This window comes from Epinephelus fuscoguttatus, linkage group LG11 (genome assembly GCF_011397635.1).
Source record: "Epinephelus fuscoguttatus linkage group LG11, E.fuscoguttatus.final_Chr_v1".
Classification (NCBI taxonomy): Eukaryota; Metazoa; Chordata; class Actinopteri; order Perciformes; family Serranidae; genus Epinephelus; species Epinephelus fuscoguttatus.
Window position 1 is genome coordinate 32,814,025 of NC_064762.1, and position 25,958 is coordinate 32,839,982.

General features: G+C 40.3%; 1 protein-coding gene across 1 annotated transcript; it reads left to right on the plus strand.

Moving 5' to 3' along the window:
* Nucleotides 1-4,164: 4,164 nt before the first annotated feature.
* Nucleotides 4,165-25,386, plus strand: nt5e (5'-nucleotidase, ecto (CD73)). The gene is made up of 9 exons (XM_049590398.1): nt 4,165-4,722; nt 10,865-11,087; nt 13,589-13,777; nt 20,741-20,938; nt 22,176-22,330; nt 22,617-22,725; nt 24,169-24,318; nt 24,593-24,793; nt 24,879-25,386. Exons 1-9 carry the CDS (start codon nt 4,378-4,380, stop codon nt 25,043-25,045), a joined length of 1,737 nt encoding a protein of 578 aa, XP_049446355.1. The 5' UTR covers nt 4,165-4,377; the 3' UTR covers nt 25,046-25,386.
* Nucleotides 25,387-25,958: the final 572 nt, after the last annotated feature.

Below are 25,958 nucleotides of genomic sequence, written 5' to 3' on the forward strand. Positions count from 1 at the left end.
GTTGTACAAAGCTATTATCGGGAAGCAAATGACATATGCCGACTGTGACTGTTCTGTCCTGTTCATTAGGAACGCTTCCTCATTATGTAGATAAAAAATGTAATTGCAGAGCCATTGCAGTTCTTTCTAAACAGATTTCCTGTTGCGAATCAGTAGAAAATAGGCATGATTGTAAGGAGACACAAGAAACACACTAGTCAGAAAGCAAGCAAGTAGACACACATGAATACTCATACAGATAAATGCATTCACACTCTGAAACACAGATGAATACAGAGGGAGTGTGGTGGAAGGTTTGGGGTGTGAAAGTGATCCGATACACTCCATGAATGCTTTGTGTTAACTCCCAAACAACTTTCCTGGACTTGTTGCTTTATCAGGTGTCTGAGGTTTATTGTGATGTACGTAAGCTACTGTTTCGATGAGTAAAGACACGTCAGATGGGAGAGGTGTGTGATGATGAAGGACCAAAAATAGCATGAAGGGCTATACTGCTGCTGTTTTGTTCTGGCCAACTGACTACAAAGCTTTAATAAGGTGTGTCTTCTGTTTCCTTCCTTCCAGGCTGTCTCAGGTTTCCTTTCATTTTCAGGTTTCAACCTGACAAAGTTACGTAATCCACTCCAGTGTACGTCATAGCTGTCTTTATTTTCAGGTAGATGTAATTACAAGCTCTGTAAACTTAATATCTGAGGTTAGAAATATCACAGAGCATAGAGTAACTTACTTAATGTACAGTAGGTTGTTTATGTGGGTCTATTGATGGATGTAATATATCCAGAATATAGGCTACACAGTCTACTCTGACTGGTTTGACTCTCAGTGGATATTATGTGCATGCTATTGTACAACACATAATACACTATGTAAGTGCAATACATTATCTGATCTAAACCAGACTGTGATGGATGCTAGCAGTGGCGGTCCAAGACAGTGTCCCCCTCTCTGAAGATAAATGTGAGACAAACAACAGATTATTACTACACTGCTCAAAAGAATTAAAGGGAACACTTAATGGTCACAGTATAACACCAAGTCAGTTAAACTGCAGGGATATCAATCTGTCCATTTAAGAAGCACAAGTGACTGTGAATCAGTTTCTGCTTTGGTGCAAATGAAACTGACAACCAGGGGCGGACTGGGACTAAAAAACAGCCCTGGACTTTGACTCGGCCCAGCCCACAACAACCGGTGCACATAGGGTATGAGCTTCCTTCTTCTTCAATTTGATTGGCGGCCGGCTGGCTCATAGATATCTATGGGCCGGCTGGCATCCAATTTAAAGGCTGCCACCTAGTGGACTGGACGTGGAACAGTAGATTATCAGAGAGAACAAGGGAAAAAAACCACAAAAAAAACCAGTGATGACTGCATGGCGGCCGCCGGCCGTCCTGGTTCTGTGATTCTCCAGAGCCTCCAGATGGCCAGTCCGCCCCTGGTAACAACAGGTGCAATGAAGAGGCAAAAGCAAGACAACCCCCCAAAAAGGGAATGGTTTTACATGTGGTGGCCACAGACAGTTGCTCTCTCCTTATCCTTCCTCACTGATTCTTCTCTAGTTTTGTGTTCTGCTAGTGTCCTTGTCACTACTGGTAGCATGAGGTGGCACCTGCAGCCCAATCAGGTTGCACAGGTAGTCCAGCTCCTCCAGGATGGCACATCCATATGTGCGATCGTGAGAAGGTTTGTGTCCCAGCAGTCTCAAGAGCATGTAGGAGATACCAAGAGGCCAGCCGTTACATGAGGAGAGCTGGACAGGGCCCTGGAAGGACATCAACCGCAGGACCAGTATCTGCTCCTTTGTGTGAGGAGGAACAGGAGGAGCATTGCCAGAGCCTTACAAAATGACCTCCAGCAGGCTACTGGTGTGCATGTTTCTGACTTAACTGTCAGAAACAGATCTGGGACCTGTGCTCACAACCCAGCACCATGCGGCTCGATTGGCATTTACCAGGTAACACCAGAATTGGCAGGTCCACCACAGGTAGCGTGTTGTCTTCACAGATGAGAGCAGGTTCACACTGAGCACATGTGACAGGCGTGAAAGAGTCTGGAGACGCCGTGGTAAATGTTATGCTGCCTGTAACATCATCCAGCATGACCGGTTTGGTGGTGGGTCAGTGATGATCTGCGGAAGCATATCCTTAGTAGGTCGCACAGACCTCCATGTCATAGCCAGCTGTACCCTGACTGCTGTTAGGTACCAGGATGAAATCCTCAGAGCCACTGTCAGACCTTACACTGGTGCAGTGGACCCTGGAGTCCTTCTGATGCAGGACAATGCTCGGCCTCATGTGGCCAGAGTGTGTAGGCAGGTCCTGGACGACAAAGGCATTGATGCCATTGACTGGCCCTCTCGTTCCCCTGACCTAAATCCACTTGAGCACCTAACACTATCGCCACAGACTGTCCAGGAGCTCACTGATGCCCTGATCCAGGTCTGTCTCTCGGGACACCATCCGCCGACTCATCAGGAGTATGCCCAGACATTGTCAGGAGTGCATACAGGCACGCAGGGGTCATACACACTACTGAGTCACATTACAAGTTGCCATGATAAAATTCACTTGACACATGACATCACATCACAAACATCACTAGTGTAGTATGCCACAATTACTAGCGTACTATGCTACATCATTATCAAAGGAAGCCAATGTTGAGGAGCTCAGACATCCAGAGGGAGCTCACTGTAGAGCCGCTGCTCCTTCGAAAGGGGCCAGTTGAGGTGATTTGGCCATCTGATCAGGATGCTTCCTAGGTGCCTCCTGTTAGAGGTGTTCGGGGCATGTCCCACCATAAGGAGGTCCCAGGGCAGACCCAGAACACGCTGGACAGATTACATATCTCAACTGGCCTGGGAACGCCTTGGGGTCCCCAGGAGGAGCTGGAAAGCATTGCTGGCGAAAGGGACGTCTGGAATGCTGTGCTCGGCCTGCTGCCCCCACGACCCAGCTTTGGATAAGCGGTTGAAAATGGATGGATGGATGGATGGATAGAGCCTAAATGCTAAGTGCTGACATGCTCATGGTGAACTTGAAAAGTATTTCCTGCAAAACATTAGCATGCTAGCATTTTCACAATTGTTTAGCGTGTTAACATGCTAACATTTGCCAATTAGCAGTAAACACAGAGTACAGCTGAGACTGATGGGAGTGTGAGTCGTACTAGTATTGGACACATTAAAATGTTGACCTGATGATAGAAATAGGATCATCAAAGATATTACAATTTATCCTGAGGGAAACATGAATGTCTGAACTACATTTTCAAGGCAATCCATCAAATAATTGTTGTTCATTTAAAACAGCAAGTGTCAACGGAGGTGGTCCCAGAGGAAAAAGACATTAGGGTTTATCCTCTGGGGACATCCCAGCCAAATAACTGTTGAAGACGCCCTGTGCTGAACATGGAAACTGAAAAACAAAACTGAGTGTTCAAACTGATTTAAGGGTGTGAAGTCTTTTTCACAAAAAAGACAGGAATAATGTTAGCTGTGATGGATTTCCTCATTCAACCTAATTTCTCTCTAAAGTCTCTATAAACAGATTTTCTCATAACAGTGAAATGAATGGAAACCAGCCGCTACAGCTCTCTGTCTTCAGCTCTCTCGCCTTCAATTACATTTGAGCTTGTCAACTTTATTGGCATGGCAGTGGGAGAGAGACACTGGTGGTGCACTACAATAATGTGCCATTAATGAATAGCATGTAGAAATGCATCTTATTTGGCACCTTAAGAAGAATCTTCACAGTAATTAGTATTCACAGTGCTTTTAAATTGATACAGCCTACATGTTTTTGCCAGCAAGCAACCTTTCACAGGTGTCTCTGTCTCTGGCTGGTGTCTCCTACCAAACTTTATGTAGTTTTATTAGAATTAATATGAGAAAGAAATCTCTTTCACCTCCGTACAGATTCATGGTGTGTGTGGATATTTTATTCTATAGGCCTACATGTCTAGTTTTGTATTGCCTTGTATTTATCTTGTCTATAGGCTGAATAAAACTTCCCTTAAAGCAGATTCTCTTCACACTGTGCGCACAGCTTCCATTCAAAGTGTAATCAAATGTAGTTAACAAATGTGTGAAAAAGTCAGAGGTAGGTGGAGGGACATCGGGGAAGAGGCGTATCATAACAACCAGATTCCTCCCTGATGCCCTCCTCCTCCTCCTCTTTCTCCCGGAGTCCCTCCTGACGCGCACTCAGTCTGCCCAGCATGTAGTGTCTGCGGGACTTATTTAATTAAGACTTTATAGCAAGCCTAGGAGCAGATAGAAGGAAGGCAGAGAGGATTCCTGCGGGTCATGTGAGAAAAAAACAGCCACCATCCCGGTTTCCTCCTCCAGTCTTTTTGCGCGCAGCGGACCGCGGAGAGATGGTAGCGGTGCGCCCGGAGCGGAGCGCTCTGCCGCTGCTCTGCCTCCTCCTCCTTCTTGGCTTCTCCGTGTCCACCTCCGCGGCCTGGGACCTGGTTCTGCTCCACACCAACGATGTACACGCCCGGGTGGAGGAGACCAGCAAGCACTCCGGGAAATGTGGCGGCAGCGGGTGTTTCGCCGGGGTGGCCCGGAGAGCCACGGTGATCAAGGGGATCCGCAGCAGCGAGAGCAACGTGCTGCTGCTGGACGCTGGAGACCAGTTCCAGGGGACCGTCTGGTTCAACTACTACAAGGGAGCCGAGGCTGCTCACTTCATGAACAAACTGCGTTATGACGCCATGGTGAGAAACTCAGAGAAGTTAATAAGTTATTAATAACAACTGCAGACTGTTCAGCTGTATGTCTAATCAGAATGTTGTGATTTTAAAGTGATGTTGTGCACTGATAGATAGATATATAGATAGATAGATTCTATCAGGAATTTGCATTATGAATTTTCCTTTAGTCTGACCATAACTAAACTGAAATGTGTTTTATATCCAGTCAAAATGCATTAATACTCTGTCACCCAAGAATGTATGTTTAATTTCAATACTGGGGAGGACTGGGGGAAATTTAGGAGTCCTCTGCCAGAATCAGTGTATCATCAGTGTATGGTGTAAATTGTTATGTTTGGCAAAACAAACGTCCTCTGCTACTTGTTTTTATTGGGGGGGTTGCCCCCTGGAAAACCCAATTTTCAGCATATAAAGTATCAGTTAACTATGGAGTTAGATTTCTCATCATAATTGAATCATAATTGAATGTATTCACAGATATTTTTTGTATTTGTGGAATGTGTTTTATCTTTACAGATTACACATTTACACACAGATTGTCGATAATTATGAAACGTGTGCAGATCAAGAAATATTTGTAGATCACCCTCTGTGCATTTATAGGTATTAATGAGACAAATCTAACTCCATAGTTAAAGTACTTGTCATTGTTTCATGAAACTATTGATGCATAAGCATGCATAATATTGAATCCTATGGATCATACTTTATTCAAAAATAAATCATATTTTGTATGTAAATCTAAATCTGCAAAGTAGCTGTCAGATAACTAAATAAAAGTATTAAGTATCAGAGAGTAGAAATACTCAAGTAAAGAAAAAATCTGTGAAAACTGTACTTTAGGACAGAGCTATTTTAAATGTGTATACTTTATTTCTGCTGTTATGTATGATAATACTGTTACATTATTACAGTACTCTTAATTATAACAATGAGAGCCTGTAGTTTGTTGGTGACAGTGATAATTGTAACCCTGGTGTTACTGTTTATCTGCTGTGAAAGGATCACCGCAGTGTTCTTGTATTGAAATTCAGTACTTGACTGATTTTTTGATTGATTTACAGTTAAACAAATGTAAATCCATCAAAAGTAGAAATGAAAAGGTCTCAGTTAAGCAGACAAATCGGACTCTCCCCAGTAAAGGCTGACTTTGATCTATTGATCGAGGTCTGAAGGCCTTAGATGGTTTTAATCAGCTTAACAGCATCCACTTAGAGAGAAACATTTTAATAGATCAGCTTTCTGCTCCATGTGCCTTTAATCTCTGTACCATTTTAAAACTTGATGGAGATTTATTCTGAGCTGTTTCCTGCGGAGGAGTTTTAGCTGAAAAAGAGATGTTTTTTAATTCTGTATAGTGTTGCACGGTATACCGGTACTAAAATAGTACTGCGGTACTAGAGTATTCCAAATGGTACTATACTGCATTTTGAAATTGATTCAATTCATTAATTTAGTTAATTTATTTTACTCATTTATGCACACAAACGCCTTTCTTGTTCCTATTGGAGCACAGATTGCGCAAGTGGTGTGTATGACAACACCTGTATCAACATTTGCAGCTGGCGCATGTGAAAAAAGGCAAGAGAAAGTCTGAATCGCAAAGGGAGACAACACGAGACAACACAAACTTGGTGGAACATTTGAGTTACCAAACCATGACGTCCGTACCGAGGTATTTACCGAACCATGATTTTTTTGGTACCGTTACACCCCTAGTATTTATTGTTCTAAAGGTTTCTATCCAAAAGGACTTTTCCTTAGGAAAAGTATCGAAGAGTATCGAAAAGTATTGAAATTCATATTGGTATTGGTACCGAAACAAAGATTTTGGTATCGTGACAACACTAATTCTGTATGTGTAAAACATGACTCACATACGGTGGCCCAGACAGGTCAACACACTGCAAACGAGGAAAACATTTGTCAACACTTTTTGAAAATAAATGCTGCAAATGAATAACACATGAGCAAATTAAGTAAGGTATTCACACAATTTAAACACGAGCAAATTAAGCAAGGTATTCACACAATTTAAACACATAAATGACTTAAAGAAATATGCAAGTCACACAAAACAGAAGTTTTTTCAAGACAATATAAGATTCATTTATGTAGCAGTTTTCTAAACAGAGCTACAAACAACAAGTAAACATTGCAGTGTGCTACAACAATGAGGTTGCCAGTACAGTTTTTAAAAACATAATACAGCAATAAAATAAAGGTAAAGTAAAGGTAAAGTTCCACTGATTGTCACACACCTGAGTGTGTGAAATTTGTTCTCTGCATTTGGCCCATCCCCTGAGGGAGCGGTGAGCAGCAGCGGTGCCGCGCTCGGGAATCATGTGGTGATCTAACCCCCCAATTCCAACCCCTGATGCTGAGTGCCAAGCAGGGAGGCAGTGGGTCCCATTTTTACAGTCTTTGGTATGACCCGGCTGGGGATCAAACCCACGACCTCCCAGTCTCAGGGCGGACACTCTACCACTAGGCCACTGAGTAATGAGGAGCATATAACAAATATAACCGTGACAGGTTAAAATTTAAGGTACGGTCTTCTAATATAGGTTTTTACAAGTGAAACTCACATGGAGCCAGTGCAAAAGACACAAAGAATTGGAGTTAATAGGGGTTTTCATGATTTCATGTTAAATCAAAAATGGATTGAACTGAGCTTTCAGTTATAATCAGAATCAAAAGCAAGATCGACGATCCTCTCCACCAATTGCTTACTTTTGTGTGGCCAAAGAAAAAATAAAGAACACTCAAAGAAGATGACACAGTGTAGTTTTCCGGTAGCCTGCAGCAGCACTTTCCAGACACCCTGGCCACTGCTGACGTCTGAGATGACAGACAAACAACAAAACTGGAAAATCCTTGTACTTAATCAAAGTCAACATTTTGCTTTCACTGTGAGTTATGTAAAGGCCAAATGAATCTTTGACAAAAAAAAATTGTAGGGTATGGTCCTAAAGTGCAAGTGAATGTGAAGCGAGGAAACTCAAGCTGTTGTTGTAAAGTACCCTCCTAAAATCTAATGGTTTGTCTTTTTGTTTTCAATTCACTATTTAAATAAGTTCTTGATGTTACATTTTAGATAAATTATTTAATTTTGACCAAAAGGCCTAAGTGTACATTCCAAGAAAATATGGCAGTTATCACACTTGATACTATCCTTTTTATGAAAACCCCTTTAGTGTTGGAAAAAAGGTTTAAATTAAAAACTGAATCACAAATTAAATCAAATGATAGATGTGGACAGTTGTAACACCTGTAGGACTGATTGAGAAGCATTTTGAATGAGCTGGAAGTCAGTAAAAAACTCAATGGTTTGGGATGGAGTAAAGAGGATTATAGTGGTAAATGAACCACTTTCTCAAGATCTGCAATTGCTAAAAAAAGGTTTAACTTTAGCTGATGTCCTTAGTTGAATGCAGCATGACAGTACTGCTCTGGACACCTGGTTGTCAAAAAATAGACTGTGTCAAATTTAAGCAGAAAATTTGGGGAATGTGAAAGTTGTGTATCATCTGCATAGAAACAAACATATCAAGTCGATGTTGGTGAAGATTCTCAGTCATTCAAGTCATGGTAATCTTAAGTGCTATATTGTAGGCAACTGGACCGGACTTGCTTGAGTTTCTCAAGTCCAGTTATCTACACTTAAGATATCCAGTTGATATATTTTAAAAATTACCACAATCTTGCAAACAAAGTGTTGTTATCTGATAGACTAGCATTACTGACAATGTGGTTAGCAGGTCAAAAGACGTCTATGTTCAACCTGGGCTAAATTTGATAGAAAATTGTGCGACTACATGTCAGAACCCATTTCACTTAGAAATATACATTTAAGTTGTTGAAGCAGCAGTTATATGTAACCTTGATGTCTAAGAACTTTCATATTTCAACCAGATGTGAACTAGTTTTAAACCGAACGCATAGTCGTCTTTTGACCTGCAAATCATCAAATTAATGCTTACTGGGAAACGACTACCTGTATCCATTACTTGACTATTACTTCTAAAACAAAATCATCTCACTTGTGTGATTTGTGGTGTGTGGCATATTTAGTGAAGCATCAGAGATCTTATTCCCTAAAAGGAGCTGCGTTCCGGAATCAAACCAACTGACTGAAGAGCAGTCAACCTTTGTGGGTCACATGATGACCAGACTTCAGTTTCCTCTCATTTAATTCTGTCCTTTTCACATCTGCAGCTGCTGGCTGTTGGATGTCAACATCCATTTTCTTTTATCCGGAAACACTTACAGTTTGGTTTCCTGTAACTGGCTTTAATTTAAATTCCTTCTCTTTAATGAGCCACCGCACAGCTCTTTGAATGAGGATGTTAGATTGTTTATTCAGATTCAAACAAATTGAAGTACAGGAGGAAACACTCCAGAATTTAAGTAAACTATAACTAACCTGCTCAGTGTTGTTGTACTTAAAGGACTGAAGCAATAACATGATTGATCAGCAATGTGAGAATCTCTTGTCACTTGCCACTAAGATAAGTGTGGTCAAAGGACAGTGGATCGTCCAATTAAAACAGGTTTCTGTCTAACCTGTGCTCCACCCGTTGTTATATTGTCGCACAATGTTATACTTTCAATCGGATTTTCAAATAAGAAATAATTAACAGAGGAGAAGTAGTGTTCTGACATCTAAAAATGTGTAAGATTCCCAGTGTTCATGTTAGAGAAAACGACTGTGTGTCTAAATTGCATTATTTATGTTTTGTTGAAAGTATTTAAGTTTTTCTTCCTTTGAAATATGCACTGTAAGTTCTCAACCTGGGCTGTAAAATGTCACACAAGTTTGCATGTACCGACAAAGAAGACTCATAGTGACCACAAAGAGATGCAAATGAACTGCAAAAGAGACACAAAATAACAACACAAAGGGGCACAATGACCACAGAGAGACACAAAACCATAGAGAGACTTAAAAGAGATGCATAACAAAAACAAAAAGAAGCTTAACAACTATAAAGCTTGTGTGTCTTGCTCGTGTGAGAAAGAAGTGATGGGGCCCTCTGCATATCTGTGCCCAGGGGGCCCATCGGCTCATAACCCACCCATGAACCATGAGTGTTGGGAACTAATCGTTGAGGTCACAAGATAATCAAAGGCCTCAAACACTGTGATAGCAGCCATCCCTGTGATAAAATCTCAGTCACAATATGTTAGACTGCTTGTTATCAGTGCTGAGGCTGACTGTGTGATAAAGTCTGCTGAATTGTAGTGCAACAAGTCAACAGAAAACTGATATATGTGAGTATGTGTGAGCAGAGAAACATCACTGTGGAACACCGCCCAAAAAAAAAGCTTCGGCCACAGTCCTACCACTGTTTACTTTATTTACCTTTAAACAATTTTTTACCATAATTAAACAGTATAACACATCACTGGTTATTTACGTGTTTATGGTTGAGTAACCAAGTAATTCTATATGATGTCATCAGTGGTTGAAAGTATCTAAGTACATTTACTCAAGTACTGTGTTTAAGAACAATTTTGAAATATTTGTACTTAACTTAAGTATTTCTATTTTATGCTGTTTTGTACTTCTACTTCACTACATCTCAAAGGGGAATATTGTACCATTTACATAAATAAACATATCAATATCATGCTGTTTTATACTAGTATTCTACCCAGTAGTACAAAAGTATCTAAACTTGGCTCCCCATGATGAACCACAATGTTAAAATGCCCTTACATGCATTAGTCATCAATGGAAACAGAATAACAATATAAAAAATAATAATAATATAACACTTTGACAGCAGCCATTCTGCGTGATGAGTAGTTTTACTTTGATAGATTAAGTATGTTATGCTGATGATACTTAAGTACTTCTACCTAAGTAATGTTTTAAATTCTGGACTTTTATCACTTGTAATGGAGTATTTTTAGAGTGTGGTATATCTACTTTCACTTGAGTAAAGCATCTGAATACTTCCTCCATTCATTTCATTTCAGAATCTAAAGAGACTAATCAGTATGCGATTTTACTTAACAAGGACGTTGAAACTTGTCATATACAGTATGTCTACACGTGTACACTTCCATCTGATATCAGTGAGAGCAGCTCTGAATCTCTGTCTGCAGTTGTAATTTAAATTTCCTTTTTATTTTTCAGGCTTTTGGAAATCATGAGTTTGACAATGGAGTAGAAGGACTCATGAAACCGTTCATGGAGCAGATCAAGTGTCCAGTTCTCAGCGCCAACATCAAACCAGACAAAACTTTGGCCCCAACGTTCGGCAACTCTTATTTACCCTATAAGATCCTTAATGTTGGTGGTGAGAAGGTGGGCGTGGTGGGATATACATCGCGGGAAACTCCTGATCTGTCCAAACCTGGTGAGTGGAAGAGGATGTTTTCTGTCTGGGGTTTCTCTGTTTGCTTCTAACTCTGTCCCCTGCTCATCTGGAGTTCTCCACACTGTAAACAAGATCATGTTGTACTCACTTTCTCCTCTCATTGCCTACATTAGTGTAGTATACACTGTTTCCTGTCCAGCTGTCTGTTTACGAAAAAGTCTTTGGGAGCGTCGGTGGCTTAGTGGATAGAGCAGGCGCCCCATGTACAAGGCTGTTGCTGCAGTGGCCCTTTGCTGCATGCCACTCCCACTCTCTCTCTCCCCCTTTCACACTTGTCTGTCCTATCAATTAAAGGCCAAAATGCCCAAAAAATATCTTAAAAAAAAGTCTTTGAAGGAGAAAAAAATCAAGATTGTGGAAACACAAATCCACACACTTTGTAGTGGCTTCATTCAAAACAAACCACAAAGTAAAAAAAAAAAAAAAAGATTTCCTGAGAAAACTTCCATCAGGAAAAATCCCTGCAAAATTTAAAAACAGGCAGGGAATTCCCAGAGGAAGGAACCAAAAGATGCAAGAACATTATTAGCAGTTGTGTGATGCCAAACTAGAATCAGTGCTTTACTAGTGGAATAACTGCTTAAAAGATCTGAGGGCCTCTCAATACAGGACGCTGATATTTGCGCTCAAAGTTCATCTTTATGTGTTTCTGTCCAGTTCCTGTTTTATCTGAAAAGGGTTCACCTTGTGTTTAGTGATTCTTTTGTTTCCTGAGTTTTTCAACCTTTGTCGATGATCTCATATGTTTCACCTGTGTCTTGTTTCACTCACTTGTGCGTAGTTCCTGTGTGTGTAGTGTAATCAGCCCTTGTGTATTTAAAGCCCAATGTTTCCCCCATTCAGTCACCAGATTGTCATTGTGGCCATAGTGGGGTCATTGTCTCCAGCATTTTCCTCGTGTTTGATTCCCTGGCTTTTGACTCTGCTTGGATTTACAGACTTTTTTTCTTTGTGTGATTTCCCTGAACGGAATTTTGTGCCTTCACTGACTGCTTCCACATGTTTGGCTCCTGATCTAAGTAAAGATTTGGATCTGATAAACTGTTTTCGGTGTTCGGTGCCTTTCTCTGCAACTGAGTCCCAGCTTCTTATTAATTTGTTTAAAGTTCACCACATGTTGAAACGTTGTCGTGGAGCTATAATAAGAAAGACACTCTATGAGGTTGATGTCCTTTTTTACCTAGATTTGGCATATTTTTAATAAAGGCTTCTGTATGCAACATTCAGAGCATTAATATAGCAGCAAACCATTATTTGCTAGGGAAATATATACAGGGTAATGGTGTCCTGAGAAGAGAGAGAACGAAGTCATGTTCCCTCTGTGTGTCAATAATCTGAGCTTCTCTGTGATTTGTTGTGTGTGCATGTTTGTAATCCACTGGCTAGCTCATAGCTGCTGCTTTGTGCTGCACTCACACAGCAGTTACTGTTGATACTGGGACATCATTGCAGAAGTGCAGCGCCCACCCTCTGGTTACCCTCTTGTTAAGACCGTTAGCTTTGTCAGCACTGTCGCTGTTCTTTAGCGCTACTTATGGAGTTAGCACTGTTAGCTGCTAGCCACCTTTATGTTGAGAACTGAACACTGATCAGTTTGGCTGCTGTCGGATAGCTGCACATGTCAACCCAGTCGCCAGAATTGGCATTGTAGACTACGCTTCCACAAACCATGGATATGTTTCATTTGTTTGTTTTATATGGAAGCGTATTGCATTCACTTGACAAATAAAAAAAATCTGTTGTATTGAGTAATTTTTCTGTTTTTTGGTGTAAGTTCTATTGCTCTCTTAACTCAGAAAAAAAATACTCAGAAAAACAGAAAAAATTACCCCGAAAAACAAAACAAAATTACCACGAAAAACAGAAAAATAAAAAAATTACTCAATAAAACAGATTTTTTTTTTTTTTTTGTCAAGTGAATGCAATACGCTTCCGTAGTTTCACATATGTTGAAGCTGTACATTTTTTCTTGTTTCAGTTTTATCAACAACGCTGTGGTTAACACATGGTTATGTTTAGGCACAAAAACCACTTGGTTAAGGTTGAGGAAAACTTAATATTTTGGCTTAAATTACCCACTTTGATTGTGATGGACGTGGACAATGAAACAATGCTGATTCTTTAAAAATTACTTGTGCCAAATGCATATATAATAAGATGTGGCTGACTGCTTGTTTCTAAAGTGCCCCCAGCTATGGTTAAAGCAGACTTAGCACAAAAAAGTCCAACAAAAGAGAACTGAGTTCATAATTCAGGAGATAAAGTCACTGTTGAAACTGCTGAATCAAAAAGAAATCCAATTTTTGCCAGTCAGAAGAGAGCCTGAAGAATTATAACCAAACTATGGTTGAAATCATGGGTTGCACAGTCAATTGTTTAAAAGAGAGAAAATCAATATGAATTGGGAGGAATTACCATGCTTAGAAAAAAGGAAACTTAATAACAGTGTTTCCTCTCACCTGTCCACGATGCCTCTACAGGGCCACACCTGAAGTTCGAGGACGAGGTGACGACCCTGCAGCTGCAGGTGGACAAACTGCAGACGCTGGGAGTCAATAAGATCATCGCTCTGGGTCACTCAGGCTTCACTGTGGATCAGGAGATCGCCAAGAAGGTCCGAGGAGTTGACGTCGTCATCGGTGGACACAGCAACACTTTCCTCTATACAGGTGGGGAACATCTGGCTCTGATATGTGTTTGTTGATGGTGATGTGGTGTCTTTGTAGTGAGTCCAGATTGCAAATTTCACCCTCATTGAGCTGAGATTAATCCTGCATTTACGCACACATAGTAAAATCTGGAACCTATGACCTTCATGATTATTTCAAGACGATTTCCCTCACTGCCACAGCGTAGTCACATCATTAACGTTGTGTTGTGTTGTGTGGTTTGTTAACAAGAAACAGATGCAAACAAACTATGTGATAATGTCTGATTTTATTTTGATGTAACTGCCAATTTGTCACCAATTTTTTGACACTTCTGTGGCTCTTTTTGTCATGGAAGGATTACTGTACGGGCCTACAGAATGCAGACCCAGGGGCCCATAGTGTCCCCTCTTGGCCTTCACCTGCAAAATGTCACTCAAAGTAACACGAACAGATCAGGAGGAGATTATTAATGACACAAAAAGACCACAAAGAGAAGCAAGGGAACTGCAATGATAAATAAAATAACTAATAAAGGGAGAAAACAAACCACAAAGACATAAGTAATCACTACAAAGAGTCGCAAAAAAGACATAAAATTGCCCCCAAGAGACACAAAACAACTATAAAGAATCACACAATTGTCTCAGAGATATGAAATGACAAAAAAGGACATAAATACCACAAAGAGACACAAAGTTACTTCAAATAGAAACAAAATACCTACAGAGAGACACATTTGTCTCAGAGACATGAAATGACCCAAAAAGACAACATATCACCACAAAGAAAAACAAACCAACCCACAACAGATTCATAACGACTACAAAAGAGGCAAAATGACCACACATAAAATTACTACCAAAAAAAAAAAAAAGAAGAAGTAAAAGCATCACAAAGTCTTTGAGTCTTGCTCTTATGTAGGAGAGGTGGTGGGGCCTTTTGTATATCTGTGCCCAGGGACCCATTATGTAATAATCTGCCCATGCCAAGTTACATCATCAGAAATTCCTGACATCTCCAACTATGATGTAAAAGTAAGACACTGACCTGAACAGAGTTTCTGACGATGGTAAGTTCCAGAACAAACTGAACTTTTATTGCTGAGAACAGCAAAGTTGTGTCTGGCTTTTCATCCATCCAACTTTTCAGTTTCTTAATGAGCAGTACAGCCTGGTAGTGGTGCTAAAAACTTCCAGTTTTGTTTGTTAGCTTTTTACTTTCCTGACATAATCTTCTTGGGTTTTCCACTGAGCAGACATTGTCCTTCAGGAGAGATCCTGCACTGCTGGTTAGTGTTTCATTTGACTATCCTGCAATGTTTAACACTGTGAGCTGTAGTACGAGAGGAAAATTTGAGTCTTCATACTCGTGGTTAGCTGGAGAGTAAACATGGTGTCGACACAAGTCTGGTCTCCATAAATAACCCTGTAGTGTTTTATTTAAACAGTGGTCACTGAGCAGGCAGAGAGGAAGAGAGTTGTTCGTTTGGACTTGAGGATGCAGAAACTCCAGGAAAGTACAGATATTTTTAAGCAACAGAGATCAGGGAGTGTGTAACTGTCAGGCCAACACTTAGTCACTGCTTGGACAGTGGGAGAGTGTCTGAGAAGCTGGTAGTGATGCATTTAAGTGCTGTAAAAATCCGTCAAACCAACAGACAGAAGGAAAAAAAAGAACTTGGCATCAGCAAGTTTTTCAAAGATCTTTTTTTTTTTGCCATTTTTTGTTAGTTAGCGGCAGACAAACAGAGATGGCAGGCTCTTTCCCTGTGATCGTTGGTGTGAACCATTGTTTTCTTCTAGAGAGAGCGGTGAGGCTGAACCTCACCACAGTGCTACCAGATTTTACAATTCTCCACTGCGCTTAAAGGTCCAGTGTATAAGATTTAGGGGCATTGATTGGCAGAAATGGTATATAAAAATGAAAATAAAAATTGTTGTGTTTTCGTCACCTTAGAATGAGCTGTTCATGGGGCCGTGCACACTTTAACCGCCTGGAAAACGAGAGGTCAGGCACTGGCCGCTAATTTTGTGCCTTTTTTTAAGCCAGCAGGTTGTATCTGAGGTTGCTAAGCAACCTTAATAAGCATCGTATCATAGCCTATTTACCTGCAATCCTGAGTGCAGAGCTGATCTTCTTCCAGGCGCTGTTTTTAAGTGTATTGTCTGTGGGAATGATGTAAAGCTCTGCACCAAAATGATCAACTTTTACATATTTATCACAGACATGTTTTTTGCGTTGCGATGCTCCTCGCATTTCTGGGCTCTAGGCGCCTGGCGTTTTTGCCGGAGCGCTCTGAACTCCTCGAGTTGAAAAAACTTCAACTCGGAGCAGAAAAATGCTTCTCGCCATCTCCGCCTTTTCTGCATTGCTCAAACGGATGATTCGAGAGGCAGGTCTTCTGTGGTGGTCATGACAACTAGTTTACAGTTAGTAAACAATGGTGGAGAAACTGGTGGTAGCGGTTGCTGGATACCCAGAGCTGTACAGCCTGATGATAGATGGCAGGTTTTCAAACTGCCCCCAGTTCATCCTTAAATATGCCTCATTGAGGAGAAGCTCCTGGACCAACTGGTGGTACTCCCAGTGACCCATGATATTAATCATCAGCTGCAACCATAGTAAACGCACCTTAAAACATACTGTTAGTCAACACATGCAGTGGCAAAAACAACAAAGCTTCCTGTTTCTTCACAATAAAAGCTTCCACTTCCTCCTAATACAGGATAATATGTACACATGCAGGCAGTGGTTTAAACATTTGTATTACAGTTCAACTTGTACAAAATGTTGTACTCAGAAAATCAGTATCTATGATGGCACATTCAAACCTTGAACTTAACACATACACCACTCTTTAAGCCTTTAATAGGAGATCACACCCTGGTCTGGGAAAGATGATTATTTCTAAACCAGTGGTGAGTAGCTTCTAAAAGCATTCTTTAAAAAGCCGTCACTGGATGATCAGTCACACAGAGTATTTATAACGCCTGTGTTTTCAGACTTAATGCCCATAAGTAGGACCAAAAAAAGTGTGTTCCTCACAGTCAAGTCATCAGATTTAAAGTGATGTAGTTCAGTGTTATTCATAGTGAGCTTAATGTTGACAGTATGACCACAGGGGTGAGATTTTCTCAGCTTTTCTGTCCACATTGAGTCACTGTTGAGGTGAAATGTTGTCGTGAGGCAAACACTTAATGATGGGGTCAGAGGCTCCTTTGAAGTGATGGCAGAGAGCCTGGGCTTCATCCCTCTTTTGCCATTCATTTCCATTTAGAGGCGAGGAATGCTGCAGTTGTTGAGAAGAATGTAAAGAAAAAAATTGGCAGCTACTAAACCAGAACAAAAAAGCAATATATAAGTTATAAACTTTGTCCAGAGGGTATCAACTTCAATACAACCGGGGCCTCATCAAGCAGCCAAGATAAAGTTTTACCGACAATGCTGATTACTGACAAGAAGCCAGATTAGAAATAGAAGTTTTCCAGGAGGGGAAAAGAAAAGAAATCGAATCACTTCAGGGAATCTTAAACTAAACAGTTAATCAATCAATCAATCAATTTTATTTATAAAGCCCAATATCACAAATCACAATTTGCCTCACAGGGCTTTACAGCATACGACATCCCTCTGTCCTTAAGACCCTCACAGCGGATAAGGAAAAACTCCCCAAAAAAACCCCTTTAACGGGGGAAAAAAAACGGTAGAAACCTCAGGAAGAGCAACTGAGGAGGGATCCCTCTTCCAGGACGGACAGACGTGCAATAGATGTCGTACAGAACAGATCAGCATAATAAATTAACAGTAATCCGTATGACACAATGAGACAGAGAGAGAGAGAGAGAGAGAGAGAGAGAGAGAGAGAGAGAGAGAGAGAGATGCATGTAATGACAGTAGCTTACAACAACATTAATGAAAGTAATAATATTATAGTTATAGTTCTGGCTACTGCGGTACAATATGTTGAAAGTATGTATTAATATCTGGCAGTATACATGTGTGACAATAATCATATGTGTATAATAACAGAAGAAGTATGACTAATGACTAATGATGGCAGCAGCAGCAGGAGGCATCTGGCAGGACCACGGCAGCAGCACAACCACACACGTCACGCTGTCCAGGCACTGCTGTGATATGAGTTAATCTGAGAGACAGAGGAGCACAAAGGCTCCGGAGAAGAAGCCGAGTTAATGACATCCAGAATGGCCGGGTTAGCAAGATGCAGTAATAGAATACGAGAGAGAGAGAGAGAGAGAGAAGGAGAGAAGGGGCCCGGTGTATTATAGAGGGGTCCTCCGGCAGACTAGGCCTAAGTCAGCCTAACTAAGGGCTGGTACAGGGCAAGCCTGAGCCAGCCCTAACTATAAGCTTTATCAAAGAGGAAAGTCTTAAGTCTAGTCTTAAATGTGGAGATGGTGTCTGCCTCCCGGACCGTAACAGGAAGATGATTCCACAGGAGAGGAGCCTGATAGCTAAAGGCTCTGGCTCCTGATCTACTTTTGGAGACTTTAGGGACCACGAGTAACCCTGCGTTCTCAGAGCGCAGTGTTCTGGTGGGATAATATGGCACTATGAGCTCTCTAAGATATGACGGAGCTTGACCATTTAGAGCTTTATAAGTTAACAGTAGGATTTTAAATTCAATTCTGGATTTTACAGGGAGCCAGTGCAGAGAAGCTAAAACAGGAGAGATATGATCGCGTTTCTTAGTTCCTGTTAGTACACGTGCTGCTGCATTCTGAATTAGCTGGAGAGTTTTTAAGGACTTACTAGAGCTACCTGATAATAGAGAGTTACAGTAATCCAGCCTTGAGGTAACAAAAGCGTGGACCAATTTTTCTGCATCTTTTCGGGTCAGGATAGGCCTAATTTTCGCAATATTACTCAGATGAAAAAATGCAGTCCGTGAGGTTTGCTTTAAATGAGAATTAAAAGACAAATCTTGATCAAATATTACTCCGAGGTGTCTTACGGTAGTGGCAGAGGCCAGAGCAATGCCATCTAGAGAAACTATGTCATCAGATAAAGAGTCTCTGCGTTGTTTGGGGCCAAGAACAATAACTTCAGTTTTGTCTGAATTTAACATCAGGAAATTGGTGCTCATCCAAGTTTTTATGTCTTTAAGGCAATTATGGAGTTTAGTTAATTGATTGCTTTCTTCTGGCTTCATTGATAAATACAACTGTGTATCATCCGCATAACAATGGAAATTTATAGAGTGATTTCTAATGATGTTACCTAAAGGAAGAATATACAGAGTAAACAGGATTGGTCCGAGCACAGAACCTTGCGGAACTCCAAAACAAACTTTAGTACGTAAGGATGGTTCATTGCGAACGTCAACAAATTGAAAACGATCAGATAAATAAGATTTAAACCAGCTTAGTGCTGAACCTTTTAAGCCAATTAAGTGATCCAGTCTCTGCAGTAGAATGAAGGAATGAAGTGATAAAATTCAAGATTAAGTTCTGGGCAAGTTCTGGGCATGTCAACAAGAAGTGTTTCCATGGGGTCAGTGAGTTAGCTCTAGGAAAATCGGCACCATTAAAGTGAATTATCTGTTTGCAGTGTTCCCATGGATAACAGACAAGTCACTGGATTACTTTGATACTGAAGAACACTTTAAAATGTGATGATTCTCAGGCAAGTTCTAAGGAGTTATATGGAGTGTTATTTTTTCTTTCTGTGACCTCTGAGTAGACTTATGAACGCTCATACGCAATGGACATAGATAATAATATCGCTGGAAAGTATAAGTTAAAAATTTTCCTTCATGCAATTTGGCGCCAAACTTCAATAACTAACTTCCTGCTGTTTTTATGGTGTGTTTCAAACGCCACAATCAAAACACATACCATAAACCTTAAATTAAAAACCCAGTTCCAGTTAAACACCCAGTCCCTTTTTATTAGCCTGCTGTGGTGACACATTTTGACAAATAAATACCTGTCTCAGTTGGAGGCCTGGGGTCTCATTTACAAAACAGTGTGTAGGATCCACACTAGAAATGTACGTATAGACAAAAGCCAACAAATATTCAACAATTTCTACAATCAGGCTTCCACCTCACCATCTCCGTTTTGTGCATACGCAGTGATTATAAATAAGACCCCAAATCTGGTTTCCAAGTAGTTCTTTTTTTTTTTTTTTTTTTTAACAGAAGTTCTCTGGATGTATCAAACCGGGTTGTTGGCTTCCTCAAATTATTTGTGCACTTCTCTATTACCCTGTAAGTTATTTATATTCCTGTAGTCCATTAGGGTCCTCAGATCAAAAGAATCAAAAGAGTCTTTCGTAAAAATGAATCCAAGTTGTGAATATTGTTTTGACAGGATAAAGTGATATTGTGTCAGTATGCTGGGTGCCGCAATCCTTGAATGCCGTAACTCTCACTCTCTCTCTCATGTGCTGTCGATGTCAATGATTCATAATTGATATATTATCTGAAGTCAAATTTTTATACAAGCAATCTTCATAAGGGTTTAGATAAACAGTTTGATTGTATTTTCCATCTTTGCTGAGCAACAGTGTTGTGTGAAAGAAAGTAAAGGCCTGTCCCAAATATAGGCCTGTTGATTTCAGTGATGTAAGCAAATAATAGCCCAGGCTATTATTTGAAAATGGCAGTACAGAATACTCTGTGCTGCCATTTTGGCCACCAGGTGTTTTTTTGTCCCAAGACATTTTTAAATGTCATATAAGTCAAATAAGCTTTAATTTCGGGTGAGTCTGCATCAGCTGGTTTGGTTTTTGACTTTGATTCTTGATTCAGGAACTTGGATATTTGTGTTGCCAGCTTAGCATTTTGCTGACATCACCTGAGGATGTTTTGCAGAATATCAGTTTCTTCTCTTCTGTTAGTCGACAAAATACGACTTTAAAAGAGCCCATTTTACAATTCAGGAAAAAAAGATCTATAATGAATTAAAACTAAAACTTCTAATCTGTCTTTCTTTCTCTCCACATTTTGTTTTTCAGGACCCCCTCCTTCCTCTGAAGTCCCTGCAGGTCGTTATCCGTTTATGGTGAATTCAGATGACGGGCGGCAGGTTCCTGTCGTACAGGCCTATGCCTTTGGAAAATATCTGGGTTATCTGAAGGTGACCTTTGATAAAGCTGGGAATGTGCTGACGTCGACAGGAAACCCCATCCTGCTGAACAGCAGCGTCCCACAGGGTAAAGACAAAACACAACATTTTGCTTTTGTCTAAGTGTGACTTTGTTTCTGTTGTTTTCACTCTCTTTATCTTTAACTGATTTTTTTATGTTATAAGAAAAAGAAATGCTTTTCAAAAACCCCTTTCAGACATAAAATATATAACACTGCTGTCTCCATCCATCTGTTAAACTACACAGACATGTGAACGGTCTGTAATTGCTCACTGGGAGTAAGTATTGATCTAAAGAAAGAAAACTGGCTGCATTACTAATAAAGTTTTATTTTGCCATGAGACCTTCATTTTTTTCATCAAATTCATCATTTATTTGAGAATTATGTGATTTACCTTATGATGTCAGATTGACAGCAAATATTAAGAAGATGTTAAATTGAGACTCTTGTTTGATTCCTATTTGAGGATTGAAGGTACAGAACAGCAGTGCTGGTCTGATGATTATTGAATTTTTTGTCTGCGAGGTGAATTTGATTCAATATGAGACGACGAGCTCCTTCACAGTGTTTATTAAACAGATTTACATGGATTCAGAGATAATCTCTCTTTTCGTAATAACCTTGTGTTACTGCAGCATTGAGCTGTGTTGAAAGTGTTACAGAAATACTGACACTTTGACATACTCTTTAGCGTCCCTATGTGACGCACAGCTAAAACACATTGTGAAGTATGGTTAATGTTGTGAAATGGTCGTGGTTCGGTCTAGGCAACAAAACTACTTGCCAAAAAAAATCAGGTTTTGGGTTCAAATAAGAATGTTTGTTACGTAACATTAGCTGACGTCAGAGTGCAACAAAATAACGTTACGTTAAACCAGCAACAACTTTTGGTTTCTCAAGAGATATGAACTGCAGTCTCCTGGGTGAAAGTCCGGCCTCCCCTCCCTCCCACCATACTGGCAGTTTCTCCCTCTTTATACTACATAAGTTGCTCTCAGCGTCAAGTATTGCCATGAATGGGATTACATTGGAGCTGAAAGCCCAGAGAGTCTCATAAAGATGCCAAAGGGTGCCTTTGCCGTCAATATCACACCCTAAGGGGCGTGAGAAAGCATCAGTATTTCAAAAACCTGGGAATGAGAATGTGCTGGTTATATTGTAAATATGAAAAGCTCCAAATCAGACAGAATGTGTTTAGAGTAACTAGGAGTGGTGACAGGAAGTATGAAAGACTTTTAATAATATACAAAAATACTGTGAGTTATCACCTCAACTCCTACTGAAAGTAAACATCTTCTCCAGATCCAGAAATTCTTGCCGATGTGGAGGAATGGAAAAAGAATCTGAGCAGCTACTCGGCTCAGGTGGTGGGAAGGACTCTGGTCTTCCTGAACGGGACAACTGAGGAGTGTCGATTTCAGGAGTGCAACCTGGGAAACCTTCTCTGTGATGCCATGGTAAGTATTTAATAATGAGGCATTAAGGAGGTAAAGGAATATTCCATTGAAAAAACAGAGGGTCTACACTGGTCGGGCGTGTCTGTCACCTAAAAGGTTTGTGTCTTGTATTTAAGCAGCTCCTCATTAAAAAGAAGGTATGATATAGCAGCCACACAGTGACAGTACAGAGAACATGAAGTACACTGGTACATGAAGTGTTAATTTTTATGTTTAATTATTGTGCATGGTGCCTTACATACATATGTTTAACTGAGGGAATCTGCTTCTGGTCTTCATCTTTCAGATTGACAACAACATCAGATCCTCTGATGATCTCCAGTGGAACCACGTCAGCGCCTGCATCTTCAATGGAGGAGGCATCCGCACATCGATTGACGAACGCACCAGGAACGGTCAGAAGTGTTTTAAAATTAGAACCTGAAAGTGACAGGGAATAATATGAGATGATTTTGGTGTGAGAAAGAAAATGACTTTCTGTCCTCTCAACAATTACATGAGAACTTGTCTCTCCGCATTATTTAGAAAAACATGTCCTGTGGTTATCTTCAGTACACATGGACATACAGGCCTCTCTAACAACGTGGATCAGCTGCAGCTGATTTAGAGCTCAGTAAGACCAGGAGAGACCACATCAGTCCAGTTCTCAGATCTTTGCCAAAGACCTGACTCTGAAAAACTACTGCTGGTTCATAAAATGCTGAATAGTTTATTTCTGATCTGCTGCTGCCTTATGAAGCATCCAGACCTCTCAGATGGTCTGCGTTAGCTCTGCCTCCAGAGTCCAAACTAAACATGGAAAGGTAGAGTTCAGTTGTCACGTTCCACATATCTTAAACAAACAAAAGTTGAGGTCTGCTCAGACTCTGAGTGTTTTTTTCTTATATCAGGGCTTTAACACTTTTTTGCCACTGCATTTTTGGTTTGGGACTATTTATTCCTAACTTGCATTGTAATTTTTACTCACTGTTTTGTTCTATCTTTTTCTAATTGTAATCTTCTATTTGACCTTGTTTAAGTCCTTCAAATCCATTTATGTATCTTTTTATATTACCTTTCCTCAAAGTGCAATGTATCATCATACAACAGCTCGGATGATATTTAACAAATTATCCTACCGGTTAGGTTATCTTACGAAAAAAAGAATCATGGTTGGTTGTTGTCATGTAACGGACTTCATGTACAGTTACATTCTTAACGTAAGGCTAGGTAAGTTAGGTTTAGGAAAAGAATCATGGTTGGTTGTTGTCATGGTACAAACTTCATGTACAGTTGCATAACGTAAAGGTTGGGCTAGGAAATGAAAGTTACGTAGATTAGGTAAGGAAAGTGAAGTTATGTAGGTTAGGTGTAGGAAATGAAAGCTACATAGGTTAAGGTTAGGAAATGAAAGTTAGGTAAGTTAGGTTTAGGAAAAGAATCATGTTTGGGTATTGTCATGTTATGACCTGACACTGAGTTACGTACGAAGAGTAATGTGATTGCATGACAATATATCTTAAAATAAATAACTCGGTTTCACCTGGGACACAAACTCCAATCTCGTGGGGGAGAGTCCTGTGTTTGTTTGATTCCATCTACCATCCCAACGTGCCTTCTAATGAGGACTATCACTTTATGTACTACTTCCTTCCTTGATGGTTATATATGAATAACTGGCTCAAGATTTTGCGGGTCATCTGTAAATTGTGGTCCATTCCTTTTTGTACGTATGCATATGAACAGCACATGAAAACAACCTGCAAATTGACACTACACTACATATATGATTGCATGTTCCTGTGGTAATCCTTCTGCCAGAGGAACTTTGTAAAACAGTTATGATGTGTCGTCTGCAGGTTCGATCACCATGGAGGACCTGATCTCCGTCTTACCTTTCGGAGGAACCTTCGACCTGGTGCAGCTGAAGGGCTCCACGCTGTTTAAAGCCTTCGAACACTCAGTGAGACGATACGGCCAGAGCACCGGAGAGTTCCTCCAAGTGTCCGGTATTTTTTATTTTTACATTGTTTCCATCCTTATATATATTGTTTTTATTAGAATACTCCAATCTGTAAGTAGTAGAAGATGACACACTTTCTGTATCGATTACATTTGTTCACCATTAAAGAATTCTGTGAAAACATCAGAGGTGCTGGAGAGTGTATTTCGTTACCTTCGGACTTTGATATTCTGCTACTGAGATATTTCAGTTGGTACGTCAAAGGTATTTCAGTTTGATCCTCAGACATGTATTGATTAAATTTCTGTGTCCTCTGACAGGATTTCATGTGGAGTTTGACTTCTCCAAACCTAAGGGGCATCTGGTGAAGAGCCTCAGCATCCTCTGCACAAAGTGTCGTGTTCCACGCTACGAGCCTGTTGAGGATGAGACGGTTTATAAAGTGGTGCTGCCTTCCTACATTGTGAAGGGTGGAGATGGATTTTCCATGATCCCAAACGAAATGCTCAAACACGACAGCGGTGAGACTTTGTTTGTTTCAGGAACTCGTCGTAACGTTATCATTTACTTGACCCTGACTTTATTTTACCTTTTATTTCCTTCCAGGGAATTTGGACATTTCAGTCGTGTCCAACTACATCATGCAGAAAAAGACAGTTTATTCTTCTGTTGAAGGACGCATCAAGATCTACAACTCAGCTTCTAGACAAACCGCTTCAATGGTTTTACTGGTTTCATTGGGGCTGCTATGGACTCTGTGGGGGAGTGTGTGAGACTGACTTTACCCAGAAACACAGAAGGACTGAAAAAGGTTTCTAATCAAACTGCACGAGAACTTGAAGCACTAACCAGACTGAAGGATGTCATTTTAACTATTTCACGAAAATATGATTTTAATTTTACCTTTAACTGTGTTTTACAATGATTGTAAAATAAAAGGTAAGCCCATTTCCATGTGGACCAACTTTGGATGAAACCGCAGCTAAAGTGCTGTAAAAGCTGCAGTTCCTGTGACGACCATTAGAGACAACTTCAAGGAGACAGAATGTTTTGAGTTAAACGGGAAATCCTCAAATGTCTTTTCAGAAACATGAAATAAAAACACTCTTTACACAAGAACTTATGGTCTCAGATTTTAAATTTTACTAGTTATGTTTCTTTAATGGCAGTGTGAAACATTGTTGCATCACAAAGGTATTATGGCTTTCAGTGAAGTGCAGTCTCAGAACCCATCAGCTCTCCCCTGGCGACAATAAGCATCTGGGTGCAATGACAGAACAAAAAGAACTGGGTACAGCATTTATTCCTATGAAAGTTGCTCAGTAGTGCATGAAGGCAAAAAAGTTTGACTTCCAGGTATAAAATTACCCAGATCATCCGCATCATTGGGATCACAGAGCAGGTGCACTTACTTCTGCCAGCCGAGTGGCTGACTTCGACTTTAGTGCTTGGCTAACTTGAATAGGGATAAAATTATTAAATTGTGCAACTCTTCTAGACTTTACAAATGTAATCGAATTGAAAGGATCAAATTCCGATTCCGAAAACCAGTCAGTTTTGTGGGGAGGCTGTGATGCTCAAAAAAACGTATCCACTGATTTACAGACGTCTCTTTCCCAATGTCAGTCTCTAGGAAGTCTGTTCGGGCCACAGGGTGACACATGCAAACCCAAAAGTTGTAGACAC